Source organism: Odontomachus brunneus, unplaced genomic scaffold (assembly GCF_010583005.1).
Source record: "Odontomachus brunneus isolate Ranch 3 - 2012 unplaced genomic scaffold, Obru_v1 Obru_scaffold_024, whole genome shotgun sequence".
Lineage (NCBI taxonomy): Eukaryota > Metazoa > Arthropoda > Insecta > Hymenoptera > Formicidae > Odontomachus > Odontomachus brunneus.
In genome coordinates this window covers 12,397-38,603 of record NW_022639474.1, presented here as the reverse complement: position 1 = coordinate 38,603, position 26,207 = coordinate 12,397, and the positions used below count along the sequence as shown (strand labels likewise).

The 26,207-nt window shown below is 42.2% G+C and overlaps 2 protein-coding genes across 6 annotated transcripts in view; one reads left to right on the top strand and one right to left on the bottom strand.

Moving 5' to 3' along the window:
- LOC116842289 (dedicator of cytokinesis protein 3) overlaps positions 1 to 26,207 on the bottom strand; it is a 53,295-nt gene that overhangs the window by 17,837 nt on the left and 9,251 nt on the right. The gene's annotated exons all lie outside the window — the stretch shown is intronic.
- Positions 1 to 26,207, top strand: LOC116842290 (innexin inx3). 2 transcript variants are annotated; one of them, XM_032811267.1, is made up of 5 exons: positions 1 to 88; positions 18,668 to 18,841; positions 21,746 to 22,173; positions 22,360 to 22,755; positions 22,877 to 26,207. In XM_032811267.1, exons 2-5 carry the CDS (start codon positions 18,679 to 18,681, stop codon positions 23,081 to 23,083), a joined length of 1,194 nt encoding a protein of 397 aa, XP_032667158.1. In that variant the 5' UTR covers positions 1 to 88; positions 18,668 to 18,678; the 3' UTR covers positions 23,084 to 26,207. The 2 variants fall into 2 exon arrangements, with proteins under 2 accessions (XP_032667158.1, XP_032667157.1); XM_032811266.1 differs by lacking the exon at positions 1 to 88 and adding an exon at positions 1,767 to 2,402.

The window sequence follows — 26,207 nt, the reverse complement described above, 5'->3', positions numbered from 1 at the left end:
AGCAAGGAAGAGTATTTGCTCATCTCGCTCCAGTCGGGATGCTGCGGTCGCTTCTCGCGGACACACGATACAGGTCGAGAAAGCAAAGGTGAGTTCACACGATGCGTGTAGCTCGCGCCCGCAGTGTCGGGCCCGGGAGAGGACCCGCGCTCTTTCTCTCTCTCTCTCTCTCTTCCTCGCACGGCAACGGCCGATGGGCCCTTGGTCCTTGAACTCGTGGCGACCGCGAACGGCGAAAACGGTACCTTTTTATTGAGAGCCATGGGAGTGTTTCTGCTAAGTTTTCGACTTCTCGCCAGACTTGTTAACAACAACGAGGTAGACGTTGGACCCCGAAATTCGCACGAGGAGTCGAGAGACTCGTCAATGCGAAATCGGCACACGTTAATGATAAAGACCGGTTCCTATACACGGAAAAAATAGTATCTTTTTCATATAAATTCTTTTCAAATTTATTATGTCTTTAGTGGTGCACACAGAAATAGACTGTTAATAAGGTTTAAGAGTATCAATGCCCGGACACGTATCTAATTCTGGTAAACACTCTCATTGTTTTGTGATATTTAGATATGAATATTTCAGAACATAAAATATATACATATGTATATTCTAAGTTAAAAATTTTAATATTCGTATTTAAATTCGTATTAAAAACAATAAGAACGTCTAGAATTAAGTGCATGTCCGGGAATTGATACCTTTACCTTAAGTCTGTTTTGTTAAGGAACAGTAAATTTCTCTAGAAACAGCGAAATTTCTAGTAGTACATTTCAGTGTCTAAAATATAAATAACACATATGAAGTGAGAGGATAGTCGATTACTGTAAAATGAACTATCTACTTCTCAGTCGCAGGATTTTATAGCAATTTTTAGAGATTCTCTCCGTGTAAAGATAAACAGGTTAATAAAAATGAACATATAAAAACGAACACGTTAATAAAAACGATGCGTTCCTGAAAAGAAAAGTAATAAAAAGATATAAACTATTAAATAATGAATATACTAATTGAGAGAATAAATGTACACTTTATATACGTGAGAACGCGCACGTTTTTTTTCTGTGAACAGGAGATAGGGAGAGAAGGGACTCAGGTAGAACCGTTTCCTCGTGACGAGATAATTCTCGCTTCGTTGAATTTTTCGGGAAAAAAAGGAAAGCGCAATAACGCGAGGACAGATTATTCCGGAGCGGCAGGAAGCGACTGTCGAGGGAGTGCAGCGAATGCAACTCGTTGCAGTTGCATTTTCCGATTTATGCTGACGTTTCAATCGCACGTCATACACAAATTGCACGTCTCCAAATTCGTTTTAATAGTATCCTCGATATTTTACTATTCTAGCACGTAACTTGTAAAAGGTCTGGACTTTGAATGCGCGCTCAAAAACATCGTCGTTAAAAATGACGATTTTTACGATCTCGCTTGTGTGGTATTCGCAATTATTTTCTTTCTCCGTCGACAAATTTGCAACCGGCCGTTGCAACATTCAAAGCATTCCAACGATTCGGACCACTGGAAATGTTCACAAGGTAGATCGCAATTCGATCAACGCGCCGCCGAACGGACGAATTTCGCGAAAGCGACGAGTACCTGATTAATCGCTCGAGCAGAAAATGCCGACGCGGAAATTCAGAAGTCCACGCAATTTCACGAGAGAACACTGCTACGCACCTGGTGATCCCGCGTTCCCCTCTTCACCGACATCCTACCAACGCAAGGCTTCCGGACGGGCAAGATGGCGAAGTGGTGGGGCCCCGAGCAAGCCCCTCACGCTAGTCAGTCGTTCTCCGGGCCCCGCCGGCGCGTTACGTGGCTAAGGATTTCATAGAGGATCGCTCGCGCCGCGTGAGAGGGAAGAAAGGAAAGCAGAGAAAAGGAGGAACGCGTCGCTCGAATCGGCATCATTCACGATCCGTTTTTCTCTCTTTCTCTCTCTTTCTCTCTCTCTCTCTCTCTCTCTCTCTCTCTCTCTCTCTCTGTCTCCTTCATCTTTACAAGTAGACGTCACACTTCACCACCAGTGCGCGTTTTCTCCCTCACCGCGCGCCCTTCGGCCACCTTCGTCGAGTGAACTCGACTCGATCGCGTCGGAGATCGTCGACGTGGTCAGCTATCATCACGAGTGCCGGTAATCGACCGGTCGATCGATCGATCGATCGACCGCTCGTTCGTCGACTCGCTCGAGCGGAGCAGGAGCGCTCACCTTCAGACGACACGCGACGCGAGTCGCGACGAATCGAAACGCACGGGCACGGTGTTGATCGGTGGTGGATATATCGCGACGTCGGCCAGCAGTGACGACGACGACGACGACGACAACATAACAACGATAACAGCAACGACAACAACGAGGCACACTCCTGAAGAAACAAGAAGTCAACATCGCACCAGAGAAGCAGAAGGTATTGTGTCTCACGAGCAGGGAGGGAGCCGCGTGCGGCAGGTGGTTCTTTCGCGCTAGAACACGGATATTTTCACTCCACCACCGCTGCTGGAAATAAGCACAGGGTGGGAATGCAAGACCGCGGTAACAAACGCACGCAACGTGCGAGCGTGACGACGATTGCCCGTCCGTGTATCTGGAAACTCGCTCATCCGCCATGAAAGAGAGACACCGACGCGGCCGTAGAGAGTCCGGGCACTCGCGCAGTTGGAGACCGGGAAGGGCAGGTAGAATTCCGACGAAACTAGTCCTGAAGCACGGCTTACGCCACAGGAAAATCATCTTCGACGTTCATCCGTTGACAATGGAAACGCGAGATAATTGAAAGGGAAGAGAGGAGGGGCGGCCTTCGCATACCACGTGACACCGAAGTTGGACCTCTCGAAAATTGTTTCAGTTTCTGCACTCTCTCTTGCCTTCTCTTTCTCTCTCTCTCCCGATCGCAGCAAAATTTATGGCGAAAGCGCGCGAAATCGATCGACAACTATTGGCGATTAACAGCGGACGCTGCGGCATCGCGTGCATCATCCGGTCATATTTGAAACGAGCGATCTCGCGCGGAGCGCAGAGAAACGCGCGCGTGCTTCTACGGCAGCCGCGCGCTTAATCGACCTCAATTGCTGCGGAGAGCAGCCGGCTCCTCGGCCGTGCCTCGGCGTCCGAGAGGCCGCAGCGCGGTCGGAGCGGCCGTTCGCGTAAGGTTCGAATGAGTAAGCCTTCTTCGCGTCGCTTCGGACATTCTCTCATCGCCGAGGCAGTTTCGTTACGAAGTACAAAGTTCTCGGGGATCACGTGATGTGTCCGCCTCACTCGCGCATCACTGACGAAATATGTCGTCATATTGCTTTCCCTTATCTCATTTCCTACTTTTGTCTTTTCGTTGCGTTTTCAATGAGCGCTGTAATTGTACAAATTATTCTCGGCACACAGTGCGATAATCGATAGGTGTCACAACATTTTTTAAGATAATTTCGAGGCGTTTGTTTGCTTTGTGGTGTACACAGAAGGCATTTTCCGACTTCCCTCAACTTTCAAATAAGGACACAGATATGCTACGCAGGTCAAATTTCAATGCTTTTGTAAAAAAAAAGATCATGGCTTTTGTACAAAGAAGCGAGGATCCCCGAGGGTTGTCCTTAAACGACAGGTACTTCGGTTCAAGCTTAGAGTCCCAACATTACAAAGGAAACGTCTAACATTCCTCGGCCGAGGCAATCCTTTCTTGTGTTCCACTCGAACGAGAATGGCTCGTGCTCCATAAACGTGAGAAAAACAGTCAACTATGCCCAAATAGACAAATGCACGCAAATTTGACCGCAATTTTATCACTCATATAATTTGTAAAGATTGTATTCCTCACGAGTACTTCATATGGCACTTACATTTGTCACACAAAATAATGAGAAAGAAGTATACACGAAGAAGATACAATAACAAAATTATCAAAATTCAATTAATGCGCCATGTTAAATATTTTATAAGAATGTGCAACTTTTGATAAATTTGTCGCTACATAAATATGACAAAGAATTTACATTATTGTGTGATGTAAGAACGATCGATTCACTGCAGTATACTTCATAAGTGTAATTAAAGAAGTTGTAAAGTTTTCACATCACCGATTGTCTTCACGTGATCGTGATAATCGCGAAAGTCTATCGCAATCGATAGATCGTGTCGACGTGCCGTGAACCGGCACGATACAGGTGTGAAAACGAGATGTGATCAGCGGGAAAATAAAACGCGTGCAGTGAATTAAAGCGGATATGCAAGTATATAAAACATTTCTAACGAGGTAAACAAATGCCGATAAAAGTATATTATATATAAAAGTCACAATTTAACGTGTTCTCAGTTATACACGCTAACGAGACAGCATGTATAACTGAGCATTATTTAACGAGTTGTTTACTCTTGCACACGCAAAAAAAGTTGATGTAAACAAATAGGAATCAACTGAAAATTATGTAATCAGAAGCGATATCTCTGTTATGAAAACTAATATTTTTGTTGTCGCAACCGAAAATATTCGTCTGAACATTCAACGACATTAGAACTCAGTTGGGGCAACTGAGAACAATTAACTATACATAAACCTCATAAAGAAATTTTTCTGTTCCTACAGCTGAGTTTTCGTCTGATCCCTGAGCAACCGAAAATTCGGTTGCACCAACAGAATTATTTTTCCCGTGCATCCGTCTTTTTGTTTAATACTCGTACCAAAACTCGAAACTTTATACTCAAATACTTTATCTCAATACTTTTTATCAAATTCTTCTATCGTGACCAAATGATATCCCCCATACTCGTGCGGGGGATATCGTTTAGTCACGATAGAAGAATTTTAGTCATAGAAGAATTACGTCCGTTGTTCCGATTAAACGAGATACACTGAGTCTGATTCTGGCGCGACTGATAGGACTTCTCAATTTCCTGGGTGAGAAAACCACCAGATGAAAGACACAGGACTTGCTTCTAGATATATGCAAGAGTTCATACATGTATGCACAAACACAGTACTATCTCCTCCGTATGTGCGACCCAAGGAAAATACCCAGAATTCCCCGCCACTCGTCGTTGCTCCACGTCCGAAGCGACGATGTGAATACCGTAAGAGAAATAGGCGTAAACGTAAACCACGGAAAAGAATAATCTGCCGAGTCTTGTCGGTATCATTGTGAAGTACTCGTATATATTAGTCGTATTCTGAGCGCGCGCATGTTTAATGTTAAGCCTCCTGGAGAGTCGCATCATCCATCTCTTTTTTAATGACGTCAGAAGCGAGAAAACGCATGCTAAACATTCTTGCAAAATACGTCAAGATAAACAGATATATTCACAAAACGACATTTACGGTCGATTAAATACATCTCTAAAATATTCCGTACACTTTCCTTTTATTCTAAAAATCAATAGATAATCGGAAAATTAATATGACAAGATAATGAGGAAATTAGGTTAGAAAAGACGATTGCACGTCACATTTATTTTATAATTATCTGTTGATTGTTAGAACAAAAAGAAAGTGTACGGAGTATTTTAGAAGTGTACTTAATCAATCGCAAATGTCGTTTTGTGAATATATCTGTTTATCTCGACGTACTTTGCAGGAATTTTTAGCATGCGTTTTCTCGCTTCTGACGTCATTAAAAAGAGATAGATGATGCGACTCCAGGAGCCTTAAATGCGGGACCGTCCAGCAGGCCCAAAATTGTATTCGTCTTGCATGAGAATCACATTGTTTCAGCTTGAGAATCAGGTCGCATTCACTGATACCGCGCTTATCTCGGAAAAATATTCGAATGCCGTGGATAAATTTCGAGAACTCGTTTGGATGATATTTAAAGAGACAAGCATGCGTTTTCTCGCTTCTGACGTCATTAAAAAGAGATGGATGATGCGACTCCAGGAGCCTTAAGTGCGGGACCGTCCAGCAGTCCCAAAATTGTATTCGTCTTGCATGAGAATCACGTTGTTTCAGCTTGAGAATCAGGTCGCATTCACTGATACTGCGCTTATCTCGGAAAAATATTCGAATGCCGTGGATAAATTTCGAGAACTCGTTTGGATGATATTTCAGGAGACAAGCATGCTCTTTGTACGTATAAGTTTGTGCACATAATCATACGCAGCTTCGTGAATATTGCGATTGCAAATTATTATAATCGAGAGATAGTCCCTTAGAAGGGACTGGCATTGACAGAGTGAAGTCACGTGTACGTGACAGCGGCTGTCAAAGTGTTAAGCGTAAAACGTACGTTCGGGATAGACCGTTATAATTCTGAGATAACGGTCTAATTGACCGTCAACGTCATTATCGTCAACATCGTACAGTTGTATCGCGGCGATCTTCAGACACGTGAGAGGCTATTGACCTCTCCGGGATGTCATCTTCATTCATTTTTCCCGCTTCACGTGTGTATTCATGTGCGCGCATACCTATCGAGCGTGTCATAAAAGCCGGCCGTTGTACGGAGCAAGCGTACAACGCGATGGTGTACGCTGATATGTACACATACATAACGTTTCGTTTGCGAGTGTGCCAAGATACAGTATACGTGGTACGTCCAAAGTGCTTGGCAAAACTTTTTAAGACCACAAGGCACACGAGCTAAAAGAGTATCAATCCCCGGACACTTACCTAATCCTGGGCGTTCTTGTTTTGTTCTTTAAAAATACAAATCTTTAAGTTCCCTACATAAAAAATATATATATATATTTTTTGTATACATATATGTACACTTTAAAGTTTAAATATTCGTATGTAAAGACCAAAACAATCAGAATGTCCAAGATTAGATACGTGTTCGGGCATTGGACTCTTACCTTGACATCGAGAAATCATTGAACATGAATTCGTCATGATCTCGAAATTAGAACATTTGTTATCGGAACGAAACGTATTTGCTTTTCTCTCGACATGTGTTGATATCACGGAATTTATCTCAATAATATGAATTACATAATCTTTATGCAATAGAGAGACATCTGGGAGACCTCACTTCTCTCTCTCTCTCTCTCTCTCTCTCTCTCTCTATATATATATATATATATATATATATATATATAGAGAGAGAGAGAGAGAGAGAGAGAGAGAGAGAGAGAGAACTCATTATCGTTTTCAAGGGAAGAGAGTTTTAATTCTCTTTATAAAAATATTATAAAACTTATAAAAAGAAAGAGTTGGCGCTCAACTCTATGTAGTAAGTAAACCTAATTTTTATTTTAATTTTATATTCTGAATTGAAAGCTAGAATTAAAACTAGAACTTAGAATGTATTTCAAAAAAATTTGATGCTTCTGATGAACTTGTGATAAATTTGAGGATATATAAGCATCAAATTTTTTTAAAATACATTCTGAATTCTAGTAAGTTTAACTTTCAATCCAGAATATAAAATTAAAACAAAAATTAGGTTTGCTCACTATATAGAATTGAGTACCACCTCTTTCTTTTTAAAGTTTTATAATATTTTTATAAAAAGAATAAAAACTCTCTTCCTTTGAAAACACGATAATGAGTTCTCTGGAAATATAGGATGAGTTTATTTCAAGACTATCGTCAAGGAAATATTTTTCTCCAAAAATAACTACTACGAAAAAGAAAGTAAACTGAATAACCGCTTTTCTTAACAGTAGAATATTTTTTAGTGTGGAGAGAATCACGATCCCCCCTCTCTCTCTCTCATGTTGCGTGTTATGCAACACGTAGCGAGAGAAACAATTCGGCTACGCAATAATTAACATAATTCCTGCGGCCTCGCGGCTAATTCGTCGCGGCATTGCGCAATTATCGCGACAAATGTAATCTGCGCGTTACGAGAAGAACGGGTGTGCTGTATACGGTTAGACGCGAGAGTGAAATCGGAGCAACGTTACGCGGAAAACTCGCGTCAGAAAGCAGAAAGTATTAATATTTCGCGAATATCACGAAGCAACGCCGGCAGCGTTTCTCGCCTTTCACCCGTTCGCGACGAGGCTAATAAAGCACCCTTCACTCTCTGACCATATATTGTGTGCGCTGTCTTTCGATGCTGAATACTCGCCGTTCAATAATACAATCGGCTTCCTCTCTCTCTCTTTCTTTCTTCCTCTCTCTCAAGAGAGAGTGTCAGGATCTAAAAATCATACGAGCGGAGATAAACCGTTCGCACTTACACGTTCTTTTTCCCACGTGTGCGAACAATTGGCGACAGCCTTGAACGCTTCAAAATATATCGGAATTCTAATAACTTTAACCTTTTAACCCGAAATATTAAATTAAAACAAGAATTCAGTTTGCTTATTACATAGAATCCAACCTACTTTCTCTTCGATAAAGCTTCGTAATATTCTTATAAAGAGAATAAATATTCTCTTGAGGACACGGTAATGAGTTTTCTTGAAATATCCGATGAGTCTACTTCAAGACAATCGTCGAGAAAATATTCTTCATCGAAGATAACCATGGTCACAGCCTTGAGCGTTCCCCTGTCTCGCTCGAGCCGTGAAAATGTCGCGATCGTGAAGGATTCTGTTCCGGGAAAGCCGGCGAGGACACGCTCGCTACGTAACGCTCATGAGAAATCGCATTCACGTCCTTCCGAGTCCTTCGGCGATGACGTAGAGAGACAGAGATGAATGAACAAAGTACCGGTTCGTCAATGAGTTTATCGTGTCACCGTCGCTGTTTATCGGAGCATATCAAGACTTCATAGTCGATAAGATGTCGAAGAGCGCGCTACTCGTACGAGACACGCGTGAGAGAAACACGTAACTGTAAATAATCCCCTTTCCGTGGAAAGAGTCGTCGGACTCGACCTTTCGATGTAAACGAGAGAAAACCTGCTCCCGCACGCATTCACGTCACTTCACGTCACGTTACGTCACGTTATGCCACGGTTTTCTTGCCGACGCGAGACAGGAAAAGGCTCGTTAATTTGAGCCGTTCGATTCGCCGCGATTCGCAGACGCGATAATTGGACGGGCGCGCGAGAGAACGTCGGGTCGCGCCGTGCCGTTCGGAATTTTGTGGGGAAGTAACGCGAAAACTTATTCGACAGAACGGTTTGTTAAATATTTTATTAGCGCGCCTGTTTCATACTTCAGATCTGCGTTTTCTGCACGCGCGCAGCCTATAAATAAGTTAAGTCTAATTTTCCCGTGACTTTTTTCGACCGTGCGATTCAGGCTGCAGAATTTATCATCTTGTTATTGGTCCAGTGGTGTTGCTCGTGATTTAGAACAAACGCGGATTCACGTGCAAAGCGTTGCACGTTAAACGCGGCTCACTTAATCGCGTTATAACGCGAAGTGCAAAGGAATCGTAATTCATCACCACTTGCGCTTGCTCGTTACTCGGCGAATTTCTAATAAAGTCATTGACCGACTGCTTCGCACGAAATTCCGACCGTAATACGAAGGAGTTGCACAGAGAGGCAACAGCGTTTCTTGCATCGCCACTGCACAGCAGCATCCGTCCGTCTGTACGTCCGTCCGCTGCATCCCGCGGGTGCCGTTTTACTCGTGCGAATTTAATGACGCCGCTCTCGTGAAAATGAGAGAGAGAAAAAGAGAGAGATATTTATTGGCGCCCTAGAACATGTCTCTTCGAACGCGTAGATTAGCATACAATACATAGCCATACAAATGTAGCATACAATAAGATACAGAAAGATATAAAAAGTAAAAGAAAAAGGAGAGAAAAATAGATAACTTCATACATACATATATGAAAGTAACCCAAAAACGTATTATGTACAAGAAAAAATAAAATAAAAAAGCAAAGGAAATATACGAAAATGCAGAATTAGAAAAATAATTTTTATATAGTCGACTTTGCGCATTTTGATATTCATACAAATACAAAAAATATTTATTCTTGAAACTATATAAGAAAGTCGTATTTTTTTTTCAATTTCTATCGTGAAACATTGTAGAGCTCGAGAGTGACGTTTGAGAGTGAATTGAAATGCGGAACATATCGTCAAAATGCTAATTGCCGCATAACGGCAATTGCGATTACATTTATTATTCCTTAGCGGTATTTTTGCAGAATCACCGCACCTGAATAACCGTCAGCTAAAGCGGTGTCTTTGTGACGTGATGTAGGCATACAATTACCCGGATCGCGATTATAAAACTCGTACCTCCAGCGCGCGGCGAATGGCCGTTGATACAATAATTCACGACACGTTGCGTTGATTTGCCCACAGCCGAGGACGACCGTTTATCCACGGTCAAGCGTGTTATTAATTCGCGTGAGCGACCTGAAACTATCACTTCACGACAACAACCAACCCACGATATCGAGCAATAACTCAAACCTCAAATTAGAGGGATACCTGTGAGGTATCACTTTTTACATACATTCATGTATCTCTCCCCTACAATTTAATTATCTAAAATATCGACGCGTGAGTCGTAAAAAGAGATCATGAAAAAAAGAAGAACATCTCTCAGCTGGTCTAACGCTGGAGAACGAAATTTCGGGATTATTATTTAAGACGTATTTGGGGAGGCTTGTCTCAACGATATACACGTGTATCTATCGCATAGCACTTTTGCAGAATTCTGTTGTATTCGCGAAAGAACGTGATTCATACCATGGAAAAAGGTCCGCGGATTAACTCTTCCGATTCTCGAGAAATTTTCCCTGTGAATCACCCTTTCCTGTTTTATTGCCAATTTAAGGTTTTATGTGTGCAACGAGGTTGACTCAAAGTTTAATAATTCAATAAGTGAATGACTCTATATAACCCTCCATTGCCTTCGTTCGTCTGATGAACGTTAGTGCGAAAAATGCCGCGCCTGTTATTGATTAAATTTAAATAAAAATTTAATTATTACTGCATTAATACACACACAGCTTCCTAAAAACTAGCAGATGTATTATTAAAACGTTAATTTATTATCGATCCGTCAGAGCAAAGGTTAAATTTGCTAACAGTGCATTAACTTCACGTATTTACTCTCACTATAAGTATGCGCTAACACTTTCAGCGTCTCTCGACAAAATGTACTAACGAATTTAAGAAAACGATTAAACAAATTTAAAAAACGAATATATAAATATAATTTAACAGGTTGTAAACGAAAAGTCAGAAAGCTTCAAAGTCAACTATTATAAACCGCCTTTATATAATTAGAAAATAAAATTTCAACTGAGCATTCGCCTCGTACAAAGACAATGGAGAGTTAAACATCTCTTTGCCGTAAATTTACAGCAGCTTCTCACTATATGATTTTCCTAAAATTCTCAGCCTTTTCTTTTTGTTCGCTTTTATTCGCCTTTCTTTTTGCACGTTTTATTAGAACGCGCGCACATGCGCGATTCGATATATTTTAAAATATATATTAATTGATAAATTAATTGATAATAAATCGACAAATAAAAAATATATTAACTAATACATTTGAAAGTAAGTAGTTAAACAAACATTATTAGATATCCGTTTTAGTCCGTTAACTCATCGTGTTGATTTCTTTCGATGATTTCGGTTTCCCAGACCGAAATACACCAATGTATCGCGTTCAAACAGGAAGCCGGAACGTCACTTTCGCGTCCTATTACGATAACGCAATATTGAACTAATTTAGTTAGCCGTGAATCACGCGATATCTGAATTCCAGAACGATGTGTATAGCGAAGCTGGTGTGGTATTTTGATGGCGCGAATGATCCCCGTATCGGCAATAACGCACGAGTACATAAATCACGTGCCGATTACGCACGTTCGCTCGGCGCACGTTCGCATTAGCGACCTTTATTAGTCTGTACATACGTAAATCTCGTTACGACCACAATCGCCGGTTTCGACCTAGAATCGCCCCAGTTTCTACGTCACGTAGCGACCAGTAGCGTAAATCTCGCGCGTTACCTGTTAACCGTCGAATCTACAGAATTTCGCTTCGTGTGTCACGCTCGACGCATTCGAACCGGCGGGGCAGATTCCCTGTTTCTCTCTCTCTCTAAAAAAAAAAAGTACATCTCGTTGTTCGATCACTCGTTCGTTATGTAGTCTCTTTCCGACACACCAGCATCCATTATTACACACTGAGAAAAAACATACTTGAAAAATAAAACTATTTATTCGCGCTAGGTACTAATAACATATTCGCTTTTTTATATATTAATATAAAATATTTTTCAAACAAGATATATAACAAGTATTTTTTCAAACAATGCTGCCATAAAATACTGTTTATTCTATTTAAATGAAGGAATTTGAATTTTAGGTAAACATGTTATTAGTTATCCTCCTCTCTCGCCGAATATTTTTTATCTTTTTTAGATATTTTTCTTTGAGAGAAACTGATGATACTTTAAGGACATAAATAAAGATATTTTACTTCAGAATATATTTCACCAAATTCCGACTTATATAATTGGCGACTGTTTCAGAATATTCTGTGAACTCTTACCGATAAAATTGTCTCTGAATATAATTCAGAAAGTGAATCAAACTTTTATCGATAAAAAAATTACGAATAAGTGCTTATAGAAACAGGCTCCGTATATATACAATCTAAGGTAAGAACAAATATGGCCAGTGATGAATATAATGGAGGAAAATGCGGCGCACGCGTTATCACACATTCAATCATTGTAACCTTCCGTGATTAAGAAAACAATTATTCGCACTAACAGCCGCGACTGGACTCTCACTGGCCATATTTCTCCTCACTTCAGATTATCTCAGAATGATTTACTCTAACGTCACGATAACTGGTCCCTGTGATATCGCGTATAGAAATACGCTACGTAGCTCTCCGGAAGATGAGAGCATCTTTGTTTCCTTTGAAGGAACGATACGGTAAAAATGCAGTGAGCGATATAATCTGACTCGCGGCCGTATCTCAGGCCCGTAGCGGACAAAGAGCGTCGGTCGAGCCTCTATTTTTCCCGATCGTGTATTAGCAACTCTCAGCTCTTTATCGAACCGGCACTGTGCGGCGGTGGCGGCGGCGGCGGCGGCGGCGGCCTCGCAGCCTCGCGATCGCGCGATCCCAAACCTGTTTTCTGCATCCGTAACCTGATACGGACAATTCGTACGAGATCGAGCCGCGGCGCGGTCGTGAGAAGAAAGCCACCTTCGGGAACCACCGTCTCGCGGATTCACAGAGCTTCGTATAAGTGCGTTCGCTCCGAAGCAACAGTCCGCGCAGCACTCCCGCGCTTCGCGCTTTCTTCAACGGCTAAGTGTCCCATATGAATCACACTAAGTGATAATCGTATTGAAGATAAAGACGCGAATAAAAATAATCGAATCGGTAACGAAAAGTTACGGAGGTTCTCCGACGAATATTATCGCTTCCATTAAGCGCGTCGCGCATCGAGAGATATAATTAATCAAGGCAAAAGCATGTGCGAAAGGGTATCGGCCTCTCTCTCTCTCTCTCTTTCTCTTTCTTTCGTCAAGTCGTGGTCGCCGTCATCGTCATCGTTCACTCACGTAGTTGCACCCCACCCTGGCCCATCCGAGGAACCGGCAGCCAACTGGTTTAACTCGCCCTGCTCCTTCGCCACGAGCGCGTCTCGAGATGCACGGTGAAGGAATGATGAAGGCATTCGAAAATTCGAATAATCTGCCTCCGAGAGAAGGGAATGTTCATAATGCATGCCCCCATTTTCTTCTACAATCCACACAGCAAACGCCGCAATGTACGTCTCAACGTGACAGTACCGTGCAAAGATGACGTAACGGGACATTTGTCATTGAAGACGATGGCGCGCGATAATTAAATGTCTGCTTATTTTGAAATATTGCTGCTCCCAGCCTGCAGGACATCACGACGAGAAAGACGTAAAAATGTGTGTGCACGTTTCTCTCTCTCTCTCTCTCGTTTGTTATTTGGATTTCTCATTTGTTAGTTGGATTTTATGCAATCAATTGTTATTTCTCTGGGATACACGTAAAAAGAAGAGTGGACAAAATACGCGGGTAAAAACGAAAAATGATATATGGGATTCGCGGATTCGGAATCAATTCTCGTGAGCGAGCAAGCGAGCGAGTGCAGATCCGCGGATCCGCTGACGGCTTGAAATTTCACACGTTCTACGTACACACGTGTGCGCGAAGTTACAGGACCTTTGCGAGCGGAATCACGAGATCTTGCTTTTGCATCGTGGCTTGTAATCACGGAATGCTTTGTGATGTGCAAGCGTACACGCACGCTAAGAAGAGATCTCGAGAGAGATCATTTTACACATATACTGAGAAAAAAAATACTTAAAATATTTTTGCGGAATATAAAGTTTATTCACAGAAATAAGCTTCATTTCGCAGGGATGAACTTTACTTCACAGAAGTGAACTTTATATCCCACAAATAATGAGTGTGGCCGAGTTTAGCCCCATTTTGCGGCAATCAAAATCTTAAACTATTTTTTATAATATTGTAGCTATATACAAGTAGATTAAAGATATATAAATATCAAGATGATGCGCCAACACCATTTGGGAGAAAACGGTCCAGAAAGACGTATTCTATCGAAATAAATGATATCGTTAGGATTCTTACAGAATCCTAACTCCAGATTCTTTCTTACAGAAAACATAGAGGAAATAAGATAAACCGAAATTATAGAAAGCTCTTTTGAATAATAGAAATATTTGAATGACCTATAAGGAGCCAAGCACGTATGTCTTAGTGCCATTAGATATTAATACTGCTTTAATAATATCAATATGATAGTGGTAGGATAATATGTCCAGCATGTCAAACGCACGTATCGAAATTTTCTCGATCGTACGCGGCGAATCAACCTTCCACACCAGGACTAAAACCAGGACTGTGTCCTGGCGGAGACAGTTTTTTCGCAACATATAAAATGAATCTATTTGAATTATCGGTTTAATGGGGGCTTTGGGAATATAAATATAAATATAAATATAAATATATATATATATATATATATATATATATATATATATATAAGTTTGACTTAAGGATTGGTCTAAGTGTGGAAGGTTGATTCGCCGCGTACGATGATCAAGAAAATTTGGATACGTTTGACATGCTGGACATATTATCCTCCCACTATCATATTAATATTATTAAAGCAGTATTAATATTTAATGGCACTAAGACATCCGTGCTTGGCTCCTTATAGGCCATTCAAATATTTCTGTTATATAGGAAATAATACATTTCTGTTATATAGGAAATAATACATTTCTGTTATATAGGAAATAATAAATTTATACATATTATACGATGTATGTTACAAATAAGAAATTTAACGATCGTGTATTTTGTGCCAAGGCTCGCGAGTGTCGCTTCGAAATTATTATCCGCATCTTTCACGTATTGGAAATGTCCCTAAGGCGTGTATTTCGCAGAGAAATAGGATTTTCCCGTGTATTGACATTTTTGTCACCTTCCGCTTTATAGGAGCTGGAGAGACACAAAGAATGGCGAATATATCTCCATCCGGAAAACCTGAATACTTCACACACATGGTGCTATCGCTTGGCGTATCGCTCTAGACGTAAAATTGCATCACAGCTCTTCTCATTACGACACTCGTCGCTTTAAGCCGAGAATCAACATTCAGTAACCCACGACTTTTTTCTCGGTTCTGCTCCACTAACTGTGTGATTTCAAGTGGAACATTCCTCTTATTTCTCAATAATGAAAGTAACGAGGGGCTTCTGTTGACACGAAGCTTTCCTCCGTCTTATCAAAAAATTACGATTCCACGTGCGACGGAAGAAAGCACGTTACAGAACAAATTCCTTTCTTATCCGCATCGGTACTTTTTGTCGCATCACTAATTGTCGAGTGTTCTATATAGCAGAGAACGACGCACGCGATTCTCCGGTGAACCCTCGTCCTCGTGCAGCTCGACCTCTCGCAGCGGCACGCGTCCCGCCTGCTTTCAATTAATTAAGTAATAAAATTCAGACGACGAGCGGCCGGCCAGCGGGATACGAGCTTATCCACCGTAATTCGCCCTTGAATCTTACACCGGGGAAGAATATTCGCGCTCCGACAGAATCACTCGCGAAAACTCGAGCTTCCTCTCGCAAAGCAAGACCAGCATGGGAAGCGACTGTCTCCGACGAGACTTCAGTCTTGCGACATTACGCGTCTGTTGAGTCTATTTTTTATATGATTATGCCATTTGAGTGGCATTGCGTCACACGTTAACGCGAATATCCCTTTCCGTAACCGCAGGATGACGGGGCAACTCTCCAGATGTGTGCGTATCAACGCAAGTCGGGCAAGGCCCGGCCCCATCTTGCGTGTTTTAATTACTTCCACGCGCGATTACTCTGAAAACAACGTGGGACGCAGCCGCAAAGCCACGATATATCCCGAGACATGGAAGCAACGTGAAACAACAATTCCAACGAATTGACGCATTTCTTTTTTCTTTTCTCTTTCTTTCTCTCTCTAGAAAAAACTTTAGCACAAGGCTCTGTAAAGATCGCGTGCGAGAGTCAGTGAGCCTCCGTTATCGTTATAACTTCTGCAAAATGTGTGCACGCGTTGGGTAGTATGTCTCGAGTGGGAACGAGTGCGCGTCGTTCTGCGGAAACTCGACGACGACGACGACTACGACAAAACGTGAGGGGAACCTGGGCATTCCGGTCGTCGGCTTTGTTTCCCGACGAGAACAATCTACGGGTCGTGGTGCGCGCTTAGAACGACTCTTCTCCCCATATCGATCCTGGTATACATCTGCCGTTTCCGGCAACGTTACGTTAGCATTCGTGAATCGGGCCGACGGAACCCTTCCAGGGTTCGGAGGGCTCCGAGAGACTCGAAAGGGCCGCGGAACAGTACGAGTTCCTCGGCGACTCGTCACTCACGCGATAATTTCACCGAATAAGGCGCAGCGTAGGAATGCTTACTCTCGCTTTTGTTCGTCAAGGCGGAAGCCTTAAAGGATCCGTATAAGAATAGGAGAGCAAAGTGGGGATATTCGTTTGTATTCGAAATTAGAGCGTCTGTTTCGGAAAGCACAAAGTCGGAAGTCGCATTAATCTGTGACCCTCTCTCTACTCTATTCTGTTAAATTCTAATCTTAGACTTCCAGGTCTTATCTTGGAGCTGGAATTTTCCTTAATTATGATCAAGAAGCAGTAATATCTCAGAATAGAATTATCTAGTCCGCAAATTCTAAATTTTATTAATTTATTTATTTGTTAATTTATTCAGAGAACACATCACCCTTTTAAGACAAAAACTGTTTAAAGTAAAAGAATCTAGACATCCATTAACTAACTCTGTCCTTTTTCTCGTTTTGGTTTTTAAACAGAAATATTTGAACTTTCAGCAAAGGATATATATATTTACATGTTCTCGTTCTTCTCGACTGTCATATTCAAAATAAAATATTTTTCTCATTTCAATAATTAAACAAACTGAAAGTTTCTGTTAAGCTTTTTCTTCTCTTATAAAAAAATTTTTTCTCTTATTTTCTTTCAATAACAAAATTTTATCGGGATACCAAAATTAAAACAGGATTATCATCCCGTTAATTAAAGAAACGGATGAATGAAAATTATCAAATTACAATCTCATGCGATAGAAAAAAAAGAGAACGGCTCTCTTCTTTTTCTCTCTCTCTCTTTCTAGAATATATATGTATATATATTTTACGTTGAAAATTTAAATATTCCTATTTAAAAAATGACCAAAATAATAAAAATGTTCAAAATTAGATATATGTTCAGACACTGGTATTTGTGCCTCAACTAGCCGATTAGAAATTGATCCTATGCTCCTGATTATGTTGCCTCCTATCCAATTATCTAATTTCTGCAAGGAGAAGTTATCGAATACTAATAAAGTCCTTCTAATTATCAATAAATCTTATTAATAATAAAGATAATTCTGATTGTCACGGTGCGTAATGTGATTAATTAAGAACAATATTACTTTTATAAACAAGATAATTGATTATATAATACAAATAAGTAATTGGAATCAACCTAATCAGGACTATAGGATAAATTTCTAATCGGGTAATTTATTTTCTCTTGATTATTATTATTATCCTAATTCGTTATATTCAACATAAATCTACTTCTTTGTCAAGCGCTCTCTCTCTTTCTCTTTCGCGCGCGCGAGATTCAATTAATTTCCAAGCGACGCTTGATCAAGGACCGTCGCCAGAAGGGCCGGCACGATCGCGGATAAGATTGATGATCGGCTACTCTCTAGCAGAATATAGTCCGGCATAGAGCGGCACAGAGCTGTTGTTTACTACCGGAGTCTGTGGCCGTATTAATCACGAGCTAATCTAGATACCGCGCGTTTATGTTATTGGACGAGAAACTCGGCGCAGCCTCGTGATCTCTCCTAGGCAACGCTCGCGCGACTGAGTCATTATAAATTACTGACTTATACGATAAGAATGCTAATGCCTCCCTCGCCGGCAGTTGAATCAATGAGAAACGCGCGCCTAATCACGATCGGCCAGGTGCGAGAGCGGTTCATTAGGCACGCGGCAACGCAATCTGATGGTGCGTCAAGAGAAGACAGTCCCTCTTATCATCCGTGGCTTCTTTGACGAGCGATCTAATCATCGTCTTATCTGAAAGACGCGCATAATGTGTCTTCAAAATCACTTACATCTCCCTAGAACCGCAGTCACTACCGCGCGCACATGCTGGAAAACCGATATTTCTTGTGACGATACGAAAGCGACTTTTCGTCGATACTTTTCGAATGATAAGCGATGAACTGTGTGGATATTTCTTTGTAACCTTGCTTCACGTGATTGCTTGCAGATTAAACAAAAATGGCCGTGTTTGGCATGGTCTCGGCGGTCGCCGGATTCATCAAGGTACGATACCTCATCGACAAGGCGGTCATCGACAACATGGCCTTCAGGGCGCACTACAGAGTCACGTCGGCCATTCTTTTCGCTTGTTGCATCATTGTAACCGCCAATAACTTAATAGGTAAGACCTCTTGTTCAATTTCTGCCGCAGTCGCGTCGCTGCTTCTCTTACTCGTTAGCAAGAGTCTCACTCTCGAGAGTGAAAGTCTTCTAAGAATATGATTGAGAAAATCTCTTTCTCTCTCTAGTCGAGCAATCACTTCTGAGCTTTACCGTCGAGGACACTCTTGAGAGTGGTGCTCGGGGGCAAATGTAATCGCTCTTGTGTCAGCATATACCGATAGATATCGTTAGAGCGGCAAATAGGAAATTAAAAAAGCAGCCGCTCCTAATGATTAACAACACTGAGAAAAAAAATGATTTGTCTAACTAAAATTGCAGTTATTTTTAGCCCTAAACCATTTTTTAGTTGCTCCAACACGAAAATAGTGATGGTAACACGCATATACAGTTATTATCAGTTACTAACATATTGTAGTAGAATTTAATAAAACGGTTCTCTCGACCATATTATATAATTTATAGTATATGTGATTATATAGTCACGAATATCAAACATTTTATTCTCAATGTGTTTGTTAGTAAAAAAAAAGAAAGAAAAGATAATGCAACTAATGAAGGATGATCGACAGGTGGAAAGAAATTGCGAATAACTGAGAAACGCGCTTCGCGATATAATCACAAAAATATGAAAAACGAAAGGTAACGGTCAAGGTGTTAAAAATAAAATAGTTGATCTAACTAGGATCATAGTTATATTTGACCTCAGCTATATTTTTGGTCGTCCTAACACACAAAAATAATGATAGTAGTAACATGTATATAAAATTGTCACTAACATTGTAGTAAAATTTATTTAAAAAAAAAACAATTTTCCACCATATTTATTATATAATAGTAATTATTTCTTTATATGATTTTATAATAACAAATATTAAAGATTTTTTCTCTCAGTGTAAGTAGAATGAAAATTTTCAAAGTTTATGTATAGAAGAGCGTAAAACTCGTTTACGAGGAACGGGAAGATGAGGAGACATCTCAAAGGCGTGTAAGAGAGGCGTTAAAAATAGCCGCGACAATGTATATCATTTAATCTACCGGGCGCGTGGGTATTACATGGGTTAAAGATCAACTGCGTCGTATTCACAGTACAGGGCGCAGCCGGTCGTGATTAGGGATTTGTACGGAGAAGACTGTGCTGTGTGTGTTTCTTGGGGGCGTATGCACGATTATATAGTTGGAGGTCTAACCGACACGAATCCTGTCGACTACGGCGTTCTTTTATCGCCGTAGCGCGCGCGACACGATTAGCTTTAATGTCGGCAGCTGATTAGAAGAGACCACGTTCGCACCTTGCATTCATAACAAACCGCTCGACGTCGTAAATTCACTCCTCATTACGACTATCGGCAAATCCAGGTCGCTCTAGCGCGATATGATTGATGTATCTTCGATTATGCAGGCAGTGTAGTTGTGTAATAATACATCTTTTATAACTGCAGAGCGGTAAGTGTGTTTGTTTTTATAATCGTCGTCGAGTCAAGATTGTTTTGCGCGTTTTGATTTGGCGAGTGCATCTTCAACAATATCGCGACAGGCCATGCATTACTTTTATAAATTAATTAATGTTACCGGGACGCGACAGGCCATGCATTACTTTTGTAATTTTGTAAATTAATTAATGTTACTCCGGTACAATGTTCGTGTAAGAAATGAATTAATTAAATGAATGGAAAAATGAATGATACAATTAAACGTTAAATTTTCGGAAAAATTTGGAGAGGAGAGAAATTGGAAGTTCTTCAGAGAGATTTTAATAGCACGAGACTTATTTACCAAAATAACTCACCGAGTGAGTCAATTATAACTTCAATATAATATATCGTATTTGCTCTCGTCAACACTCGTATAACGTAATGCGTAATGCGCATTAACCGGTACGATGTGAAACATCTGGGATGCACGTGAGCCCCTAGATGTACGACGTGCATTTGCGGCTTGTTTGGAAAAACCTCGTTTGGAAACCGTATATGCCACATCTGTTCATCCTGTCAAACGATATCTTGTACGCTCATTTCGTTTCTTACATCTTCCACAAAATCTTGCCACAAAATGACGGCGTACACTTACACGAATTTTCTTATAAAGTAGCATTCTCTTTTTCTAAAAGATAATCACAGAAAGTAGAGGATGACTCCTAAAGGAGCAAAGGTAGAGCAGAAATTTGTAGGAATGTGATGTAACGTATCGCGAATTAACGTCTCGCGTCAACATCTGCAAAAATGAAGATCAGTCTCGCGAGACACTGCGAAAGGGTGATACTCAATACTCGAGCTCGAGTGACAACTGGCGCAGCATCCGCGAAGCAGCTCGTTCATGAGCACCACGACATCGTCTCATGTAAAAAGAGTTATTTTCGTCGAGCATGATAACGTGCCTCCTACGTTCGCTAATCGCCTCGGGAATTAACACAAGCTATACGACGGTAATCCCACGGGATTACTCCGTTAACAATGTTCGTGTAAGAAAGGTGCACGAGATGCTTCGTAGAATCACCGTTTATCTCTTCTAATGGTTACGTCTACCGCGGGTAAGCTGCAAGTTATATCGATCATATCTGAATTCGCGCTGCAGTCGTTAAATCGTCATGCTTTTAACGATCTCTCGATTCCATCTCCAGTATTAATACTAATAGCTTTCACACACAAAATTAGATGATTTGCGAGCTATCCTGTGTACATACAGAATCTCATTCTTTGCGTAACCTGCTTCGAATCGTCCGCTGTGACAAAGCCTCAACTATTCTGCACGGAGAAAAGAATACTGGAAAAATTACTTGCGAGATCAATTTCACGGAAATAAACTTTATATTCCGCGAATAATATTTTCAAGTAGCATTTTCCTCAAGTCATAAAACACGAGTTGGAATACAATCAAATGACTTAATCGACGTTCACTTTCGCAGGCGATCCTATCAATTGCTTGCTCGACACTAACATCAACCCCCATGTGATCAACACGTATTGCTGGATCATGTACACATTCACGTTGCCGGAGAACAACGCGAAACCGGTGGGCACCCACGTGGCCCACCCGGGACTCGGTGGCGAATATGACGGTGAGAAGAGATACCACTCGTACTATCAGTGGGTGCCGTTCATGCTGTTCTTCCAAGGCGTACTCTTTTACGTGCCGCATTGGATGTGGAAACAGTGGGAAGAGGGCAAGATCAGGATGATATCCGAGGGTGTAAGAGGCGCCATGGTCGACAGTAAGCCGGAGAGGCAGGCCAAGACTGACCGACTAGTCCAGTACATCATCGAGACTCTGCATCTGCACAACAGCTACGCCGCCGGTTACTTCTTCTGCGAGGCCCTCAACTTCGTCAATGTTGTGAGTGATGTTTTCGTAATTGAACTTTTGTCAAATTTTCGATCCAGCCGTGGACCTCATGTAGGAGTTTTATTCCCATTTTATCGGAACACGATTCTATCGGGAGAGTCTCTTCGTAACTTCGTAGTCCGCTGTAATCCGTATGTTAAAGATTGGGAGTTTAAATATATGACATCATTGTTTCAGGTCGGTAACATATTCTTCGTGGACACTTTCTTGGGCGGCGCTTTCCTAACGTACGGCACGGACGTGATAAAGTTCAGTAATATGAACCAGGAGCAGCGCACTGACCCAATGGTGGAGATCTTCCCACGCGTGACCAAGTGTACCTTCCACAAATACGGTTCTTCCGGTACCATACAGAAGTTAGACGCACTCTGCGTACTCGCGCTCAACATTCTCAACGAGAAGATCTACATTTTCCTGTGGTTCTGGTTTATCATACTGGCTGTTATATCCGGCATAGCTCTACTCTACAGCATGGCTGTGGTGTTGTTACCCAGCACGCGCGAGACGATCCTTAAGAAGCGCTTCAAGTTCGGCACACCGGCTACAGTGAGCGCGCTCATCCGAAAGACTCAGGTGAGGGATTTCTCGGCGGATGTAAACGCCCTCTTGCGTGTATCATACTTTTGCATTGCGACGCGAGGAATTCGACCGGGAGACTCATTCTGAAATGTCACGAGAAATGTCCAATTTCCAGGTCGGCGACTTTTTGCTACTTCATTTACTGGGCCAGAACATGAACATCATGATGTTCAACGAACTGCTGGAAGAGCTGTGCCGCCGTCTGCAGTTCGGCAGTGGCAGCGGTGCGTCGCCGACGTCAGTGCCGTCGGCGCCCAGCACTCTGGAGATGTCGCCGATGTATCCGGAGATCGAGAAATACGCCAAGGACACGGAGATCTAAACGCGAGGAGGCACCCGATTCGTCTTGACTCGATTCCCCTACTCTCCCAGCCCCACCCCTATTTCTATTTGTTCGTATTGTGATAATACCGAGGGCGGTCCCGCGACGCCGTCTCGGTGCCAATAAAGAGCTGTTCGTGCCGCGTACGTCGGATATCTTACCGGGCGCGCGCTCGTAAAACATATAACGCTTATATAGCAAACATATACTATCAGGTCAGCGACAGTCTCCTCCAGCCACTACACTGTCCATCGGGATTCGTGTCCCGATATTCGCGCGCCGCTCGTAAAACGTAAGCTTGAGCCGGCACTAGGAGATTCTTCGAATCTTCACCATACGCGAGTGAAAATTTCACTTCGATGCTCATTACTAAACGTTTGTAAAACTCACAAGCCGATCTTCCACGTTCATATGATGAAAGATCGAGTCGGCCAAACACCATTCGTGTTCGCGAAACGCGCACGCTGAACAGAAAATCCCCAGAATCTTGGGAGCTCGTGCCGATCTTCGCCCCTCTCCCACCATTTAACCGTATTTCCGCTCGACGGAATTACCACGTAGATCATTTTCCGTGCTTCTCGCACCGCGTATTCTTGTGCGACATTTCATCCGACGTCGCGCGCACTCCGACGTGGATGTCAAATATTACACGTACCGGCGCGTATCACCTCACCGACTTTCCAGTCCGTTGAGATTTTCGTTCGAAATGTCTCGTTTACGACATTTCACTTGGTGACGCTGTTGTTAGCATCACGCGCTCGTAAAATTCGAGCCTGCACACGTAAGAACAGCGCGAACACCGACGCCGAGCTTCGCCACCTTCTCGCGCGCTATAAGGCTACTCCCCGACCAACGTTTGCTACGAGATTTTCATTCGCCGCAAAACCCGCGAGCTGGAGCGCGCAACTCGCTCGAGACAGCATTATTTTTTGCCAATTCCCATTCTGACGAGATTTCTATCGCATTATTCATTTTTTTTTGTTGCCCTGACATATTTCCACTCGAACGACGCGAACTGGCAAACTGCTACTATTAGAAGGGGCGTTAGATTTCGACACGTCACCCGTCCATTCGCCAAACTCGGCTGAAAGCGATGCGCTGGTACTTTACACGACCGCGGCACGAACTGACGTTAGATTATCAAGTATATAATGTAGACAATAACACGTCGATGCTCTCGGGTTGGTAGTAGGAACGTGTATTCACGTATGCATTCGGTCGCAACAAGTTCCGATACCATAAAATCGCATTCGTTTCGTTGCGAGAATCGCTTCGACGAGCGGTTTCTTATTTCATCAGCATATGTTAATCTCTTGGATGGCAACAACGTCGATGGTCTTCGCAATTGTTTAACGAGACGGACCACTGCACGTGAGAGAGAGAGAGAGAGAGAGAGAGAGAGAGAGAGAGAGAGAGAGACGCCTATTATAATATATCACGGTGTTCCTTGACTCCTTCTTCGCATTACAAACGCATTCCCTTTTGCGTGACTGTAGACTTCAAGGAGAAGAAGCAGAAAACGAAGCAGCAAGCACCGAAACAGTAGCAACAACATGCTCACGCGCGATACGTAACAGATGCTCCGTAGATCGCTTATGTTAAGTGTGTAAGGAAGTGCAACAATAATTTACACGAAGCGAACGTCTGTAGCAGAATATCATCCTATCAGTCCCCGTGAAATGTGTATCGACGTATCGCGTCGAGAGCGAACGGTTCTCACGTCCCACGATCTCGTCACGATCGCGTAGATTTCCACGCGCAGACAGAACAAACAAATGTGGGAGATCCCACACGACAACGAATTCTCGTTCTTTAAGTAATTGTTACGGATAATAATGTAGATGTGTTACACACGGCGATCGCGAGTCCGACGATATGTAATATTCAGTGCAGGCGCGAATACAAGCTGTTCTTCGCGCGGAAGGTGATACCTCCGCGCAGAAGAGAGCGGGCTGTTTGAAGTCAGCGTCCGAGCGAATGTACGCACGAATCTCGCGAATCTCGGAGATTCCACCGTCGTGCGATCGATTAAGCTCTATGTATGCAAAAGCACTACGCGTTACTTCACATCGTACGTCCGACGTGCTGTGTCTAATAATCTAATAGACGAAATAATATGTCAGCTAATCTAGCAGAGCAGAAGGAAAGAACGTTCGTCCATTCCATTTTCATTATTTTTTTTCTTTTATTTTAGAGGTATTTCCACGCGACTGGTGAAACGGACGTAGTTGAGAGAGACAGAGAGAGAGAGAGAGAGAGAGGAAGCGGTATAATAGAAATTAGACTGACAAAAGGGGACCGCACGACATTTACGTGAGCGACCGCATTGTCGGTCGTACTCGATATTCCGCGTTTAAACTTCTTGTGTTCTCTTTTTCACAGATCCCTTCGGGAGATTTCCCCGTTCTTTTCCCGTCTTCCAGAAATCGAGTCGAGATAACGTTCACGACGTACCGCACATATATTCCTAACGATACGATGGAGTACTTCGTTAAACTTAATAGAGATCGCTTGGATTCGCTGGCGAGAGCGAATGAAATCGCCTGGCCGCGAATGGGTTTGCATCTCGTGTAAACTTCGCGCGATTAATTGTCACGTCACGGTAATTCCACTTCCTGTTGAGGGAAACAATAGAAACTTTAGCCCCACGCTCAGATATGTTAGCCGCGACCTCTTATGTGCAAGGACGATGTAAGCGTTGCCGACAGCAACTATGTAACGTCAATAATATAACACTACGATCCTTCTCCCTTACGATATCCGCAACTTGTTAGATTTATACACTACCGATAGTCGCGCTCCGAGTGATATCCCTTAAGGTAAGATGTTAGGACGAGCGAGCGAGTGAGTGGACGAGAGAGAGAAAGAGAGTGTGTATGAGAGAAAAAACACGAGAGAATGAGAGAGATCAATAATAGTTTATAGTTGTTCGCAATGTGCCTTCTATATTGTAGGATATGAGAACAAGGAATACGTTAACGTATAAGAGTATTCTTATCGATTTAGGAGGTGCGAAACACTTCTCACGATTCGCGTTTAATCACGAGAAGAAGACTGCCAATATGTGCAACGTCGTTATAGCGATTAATGAGTGAACAAAAATAAATGAAATTCTTTCCAACCG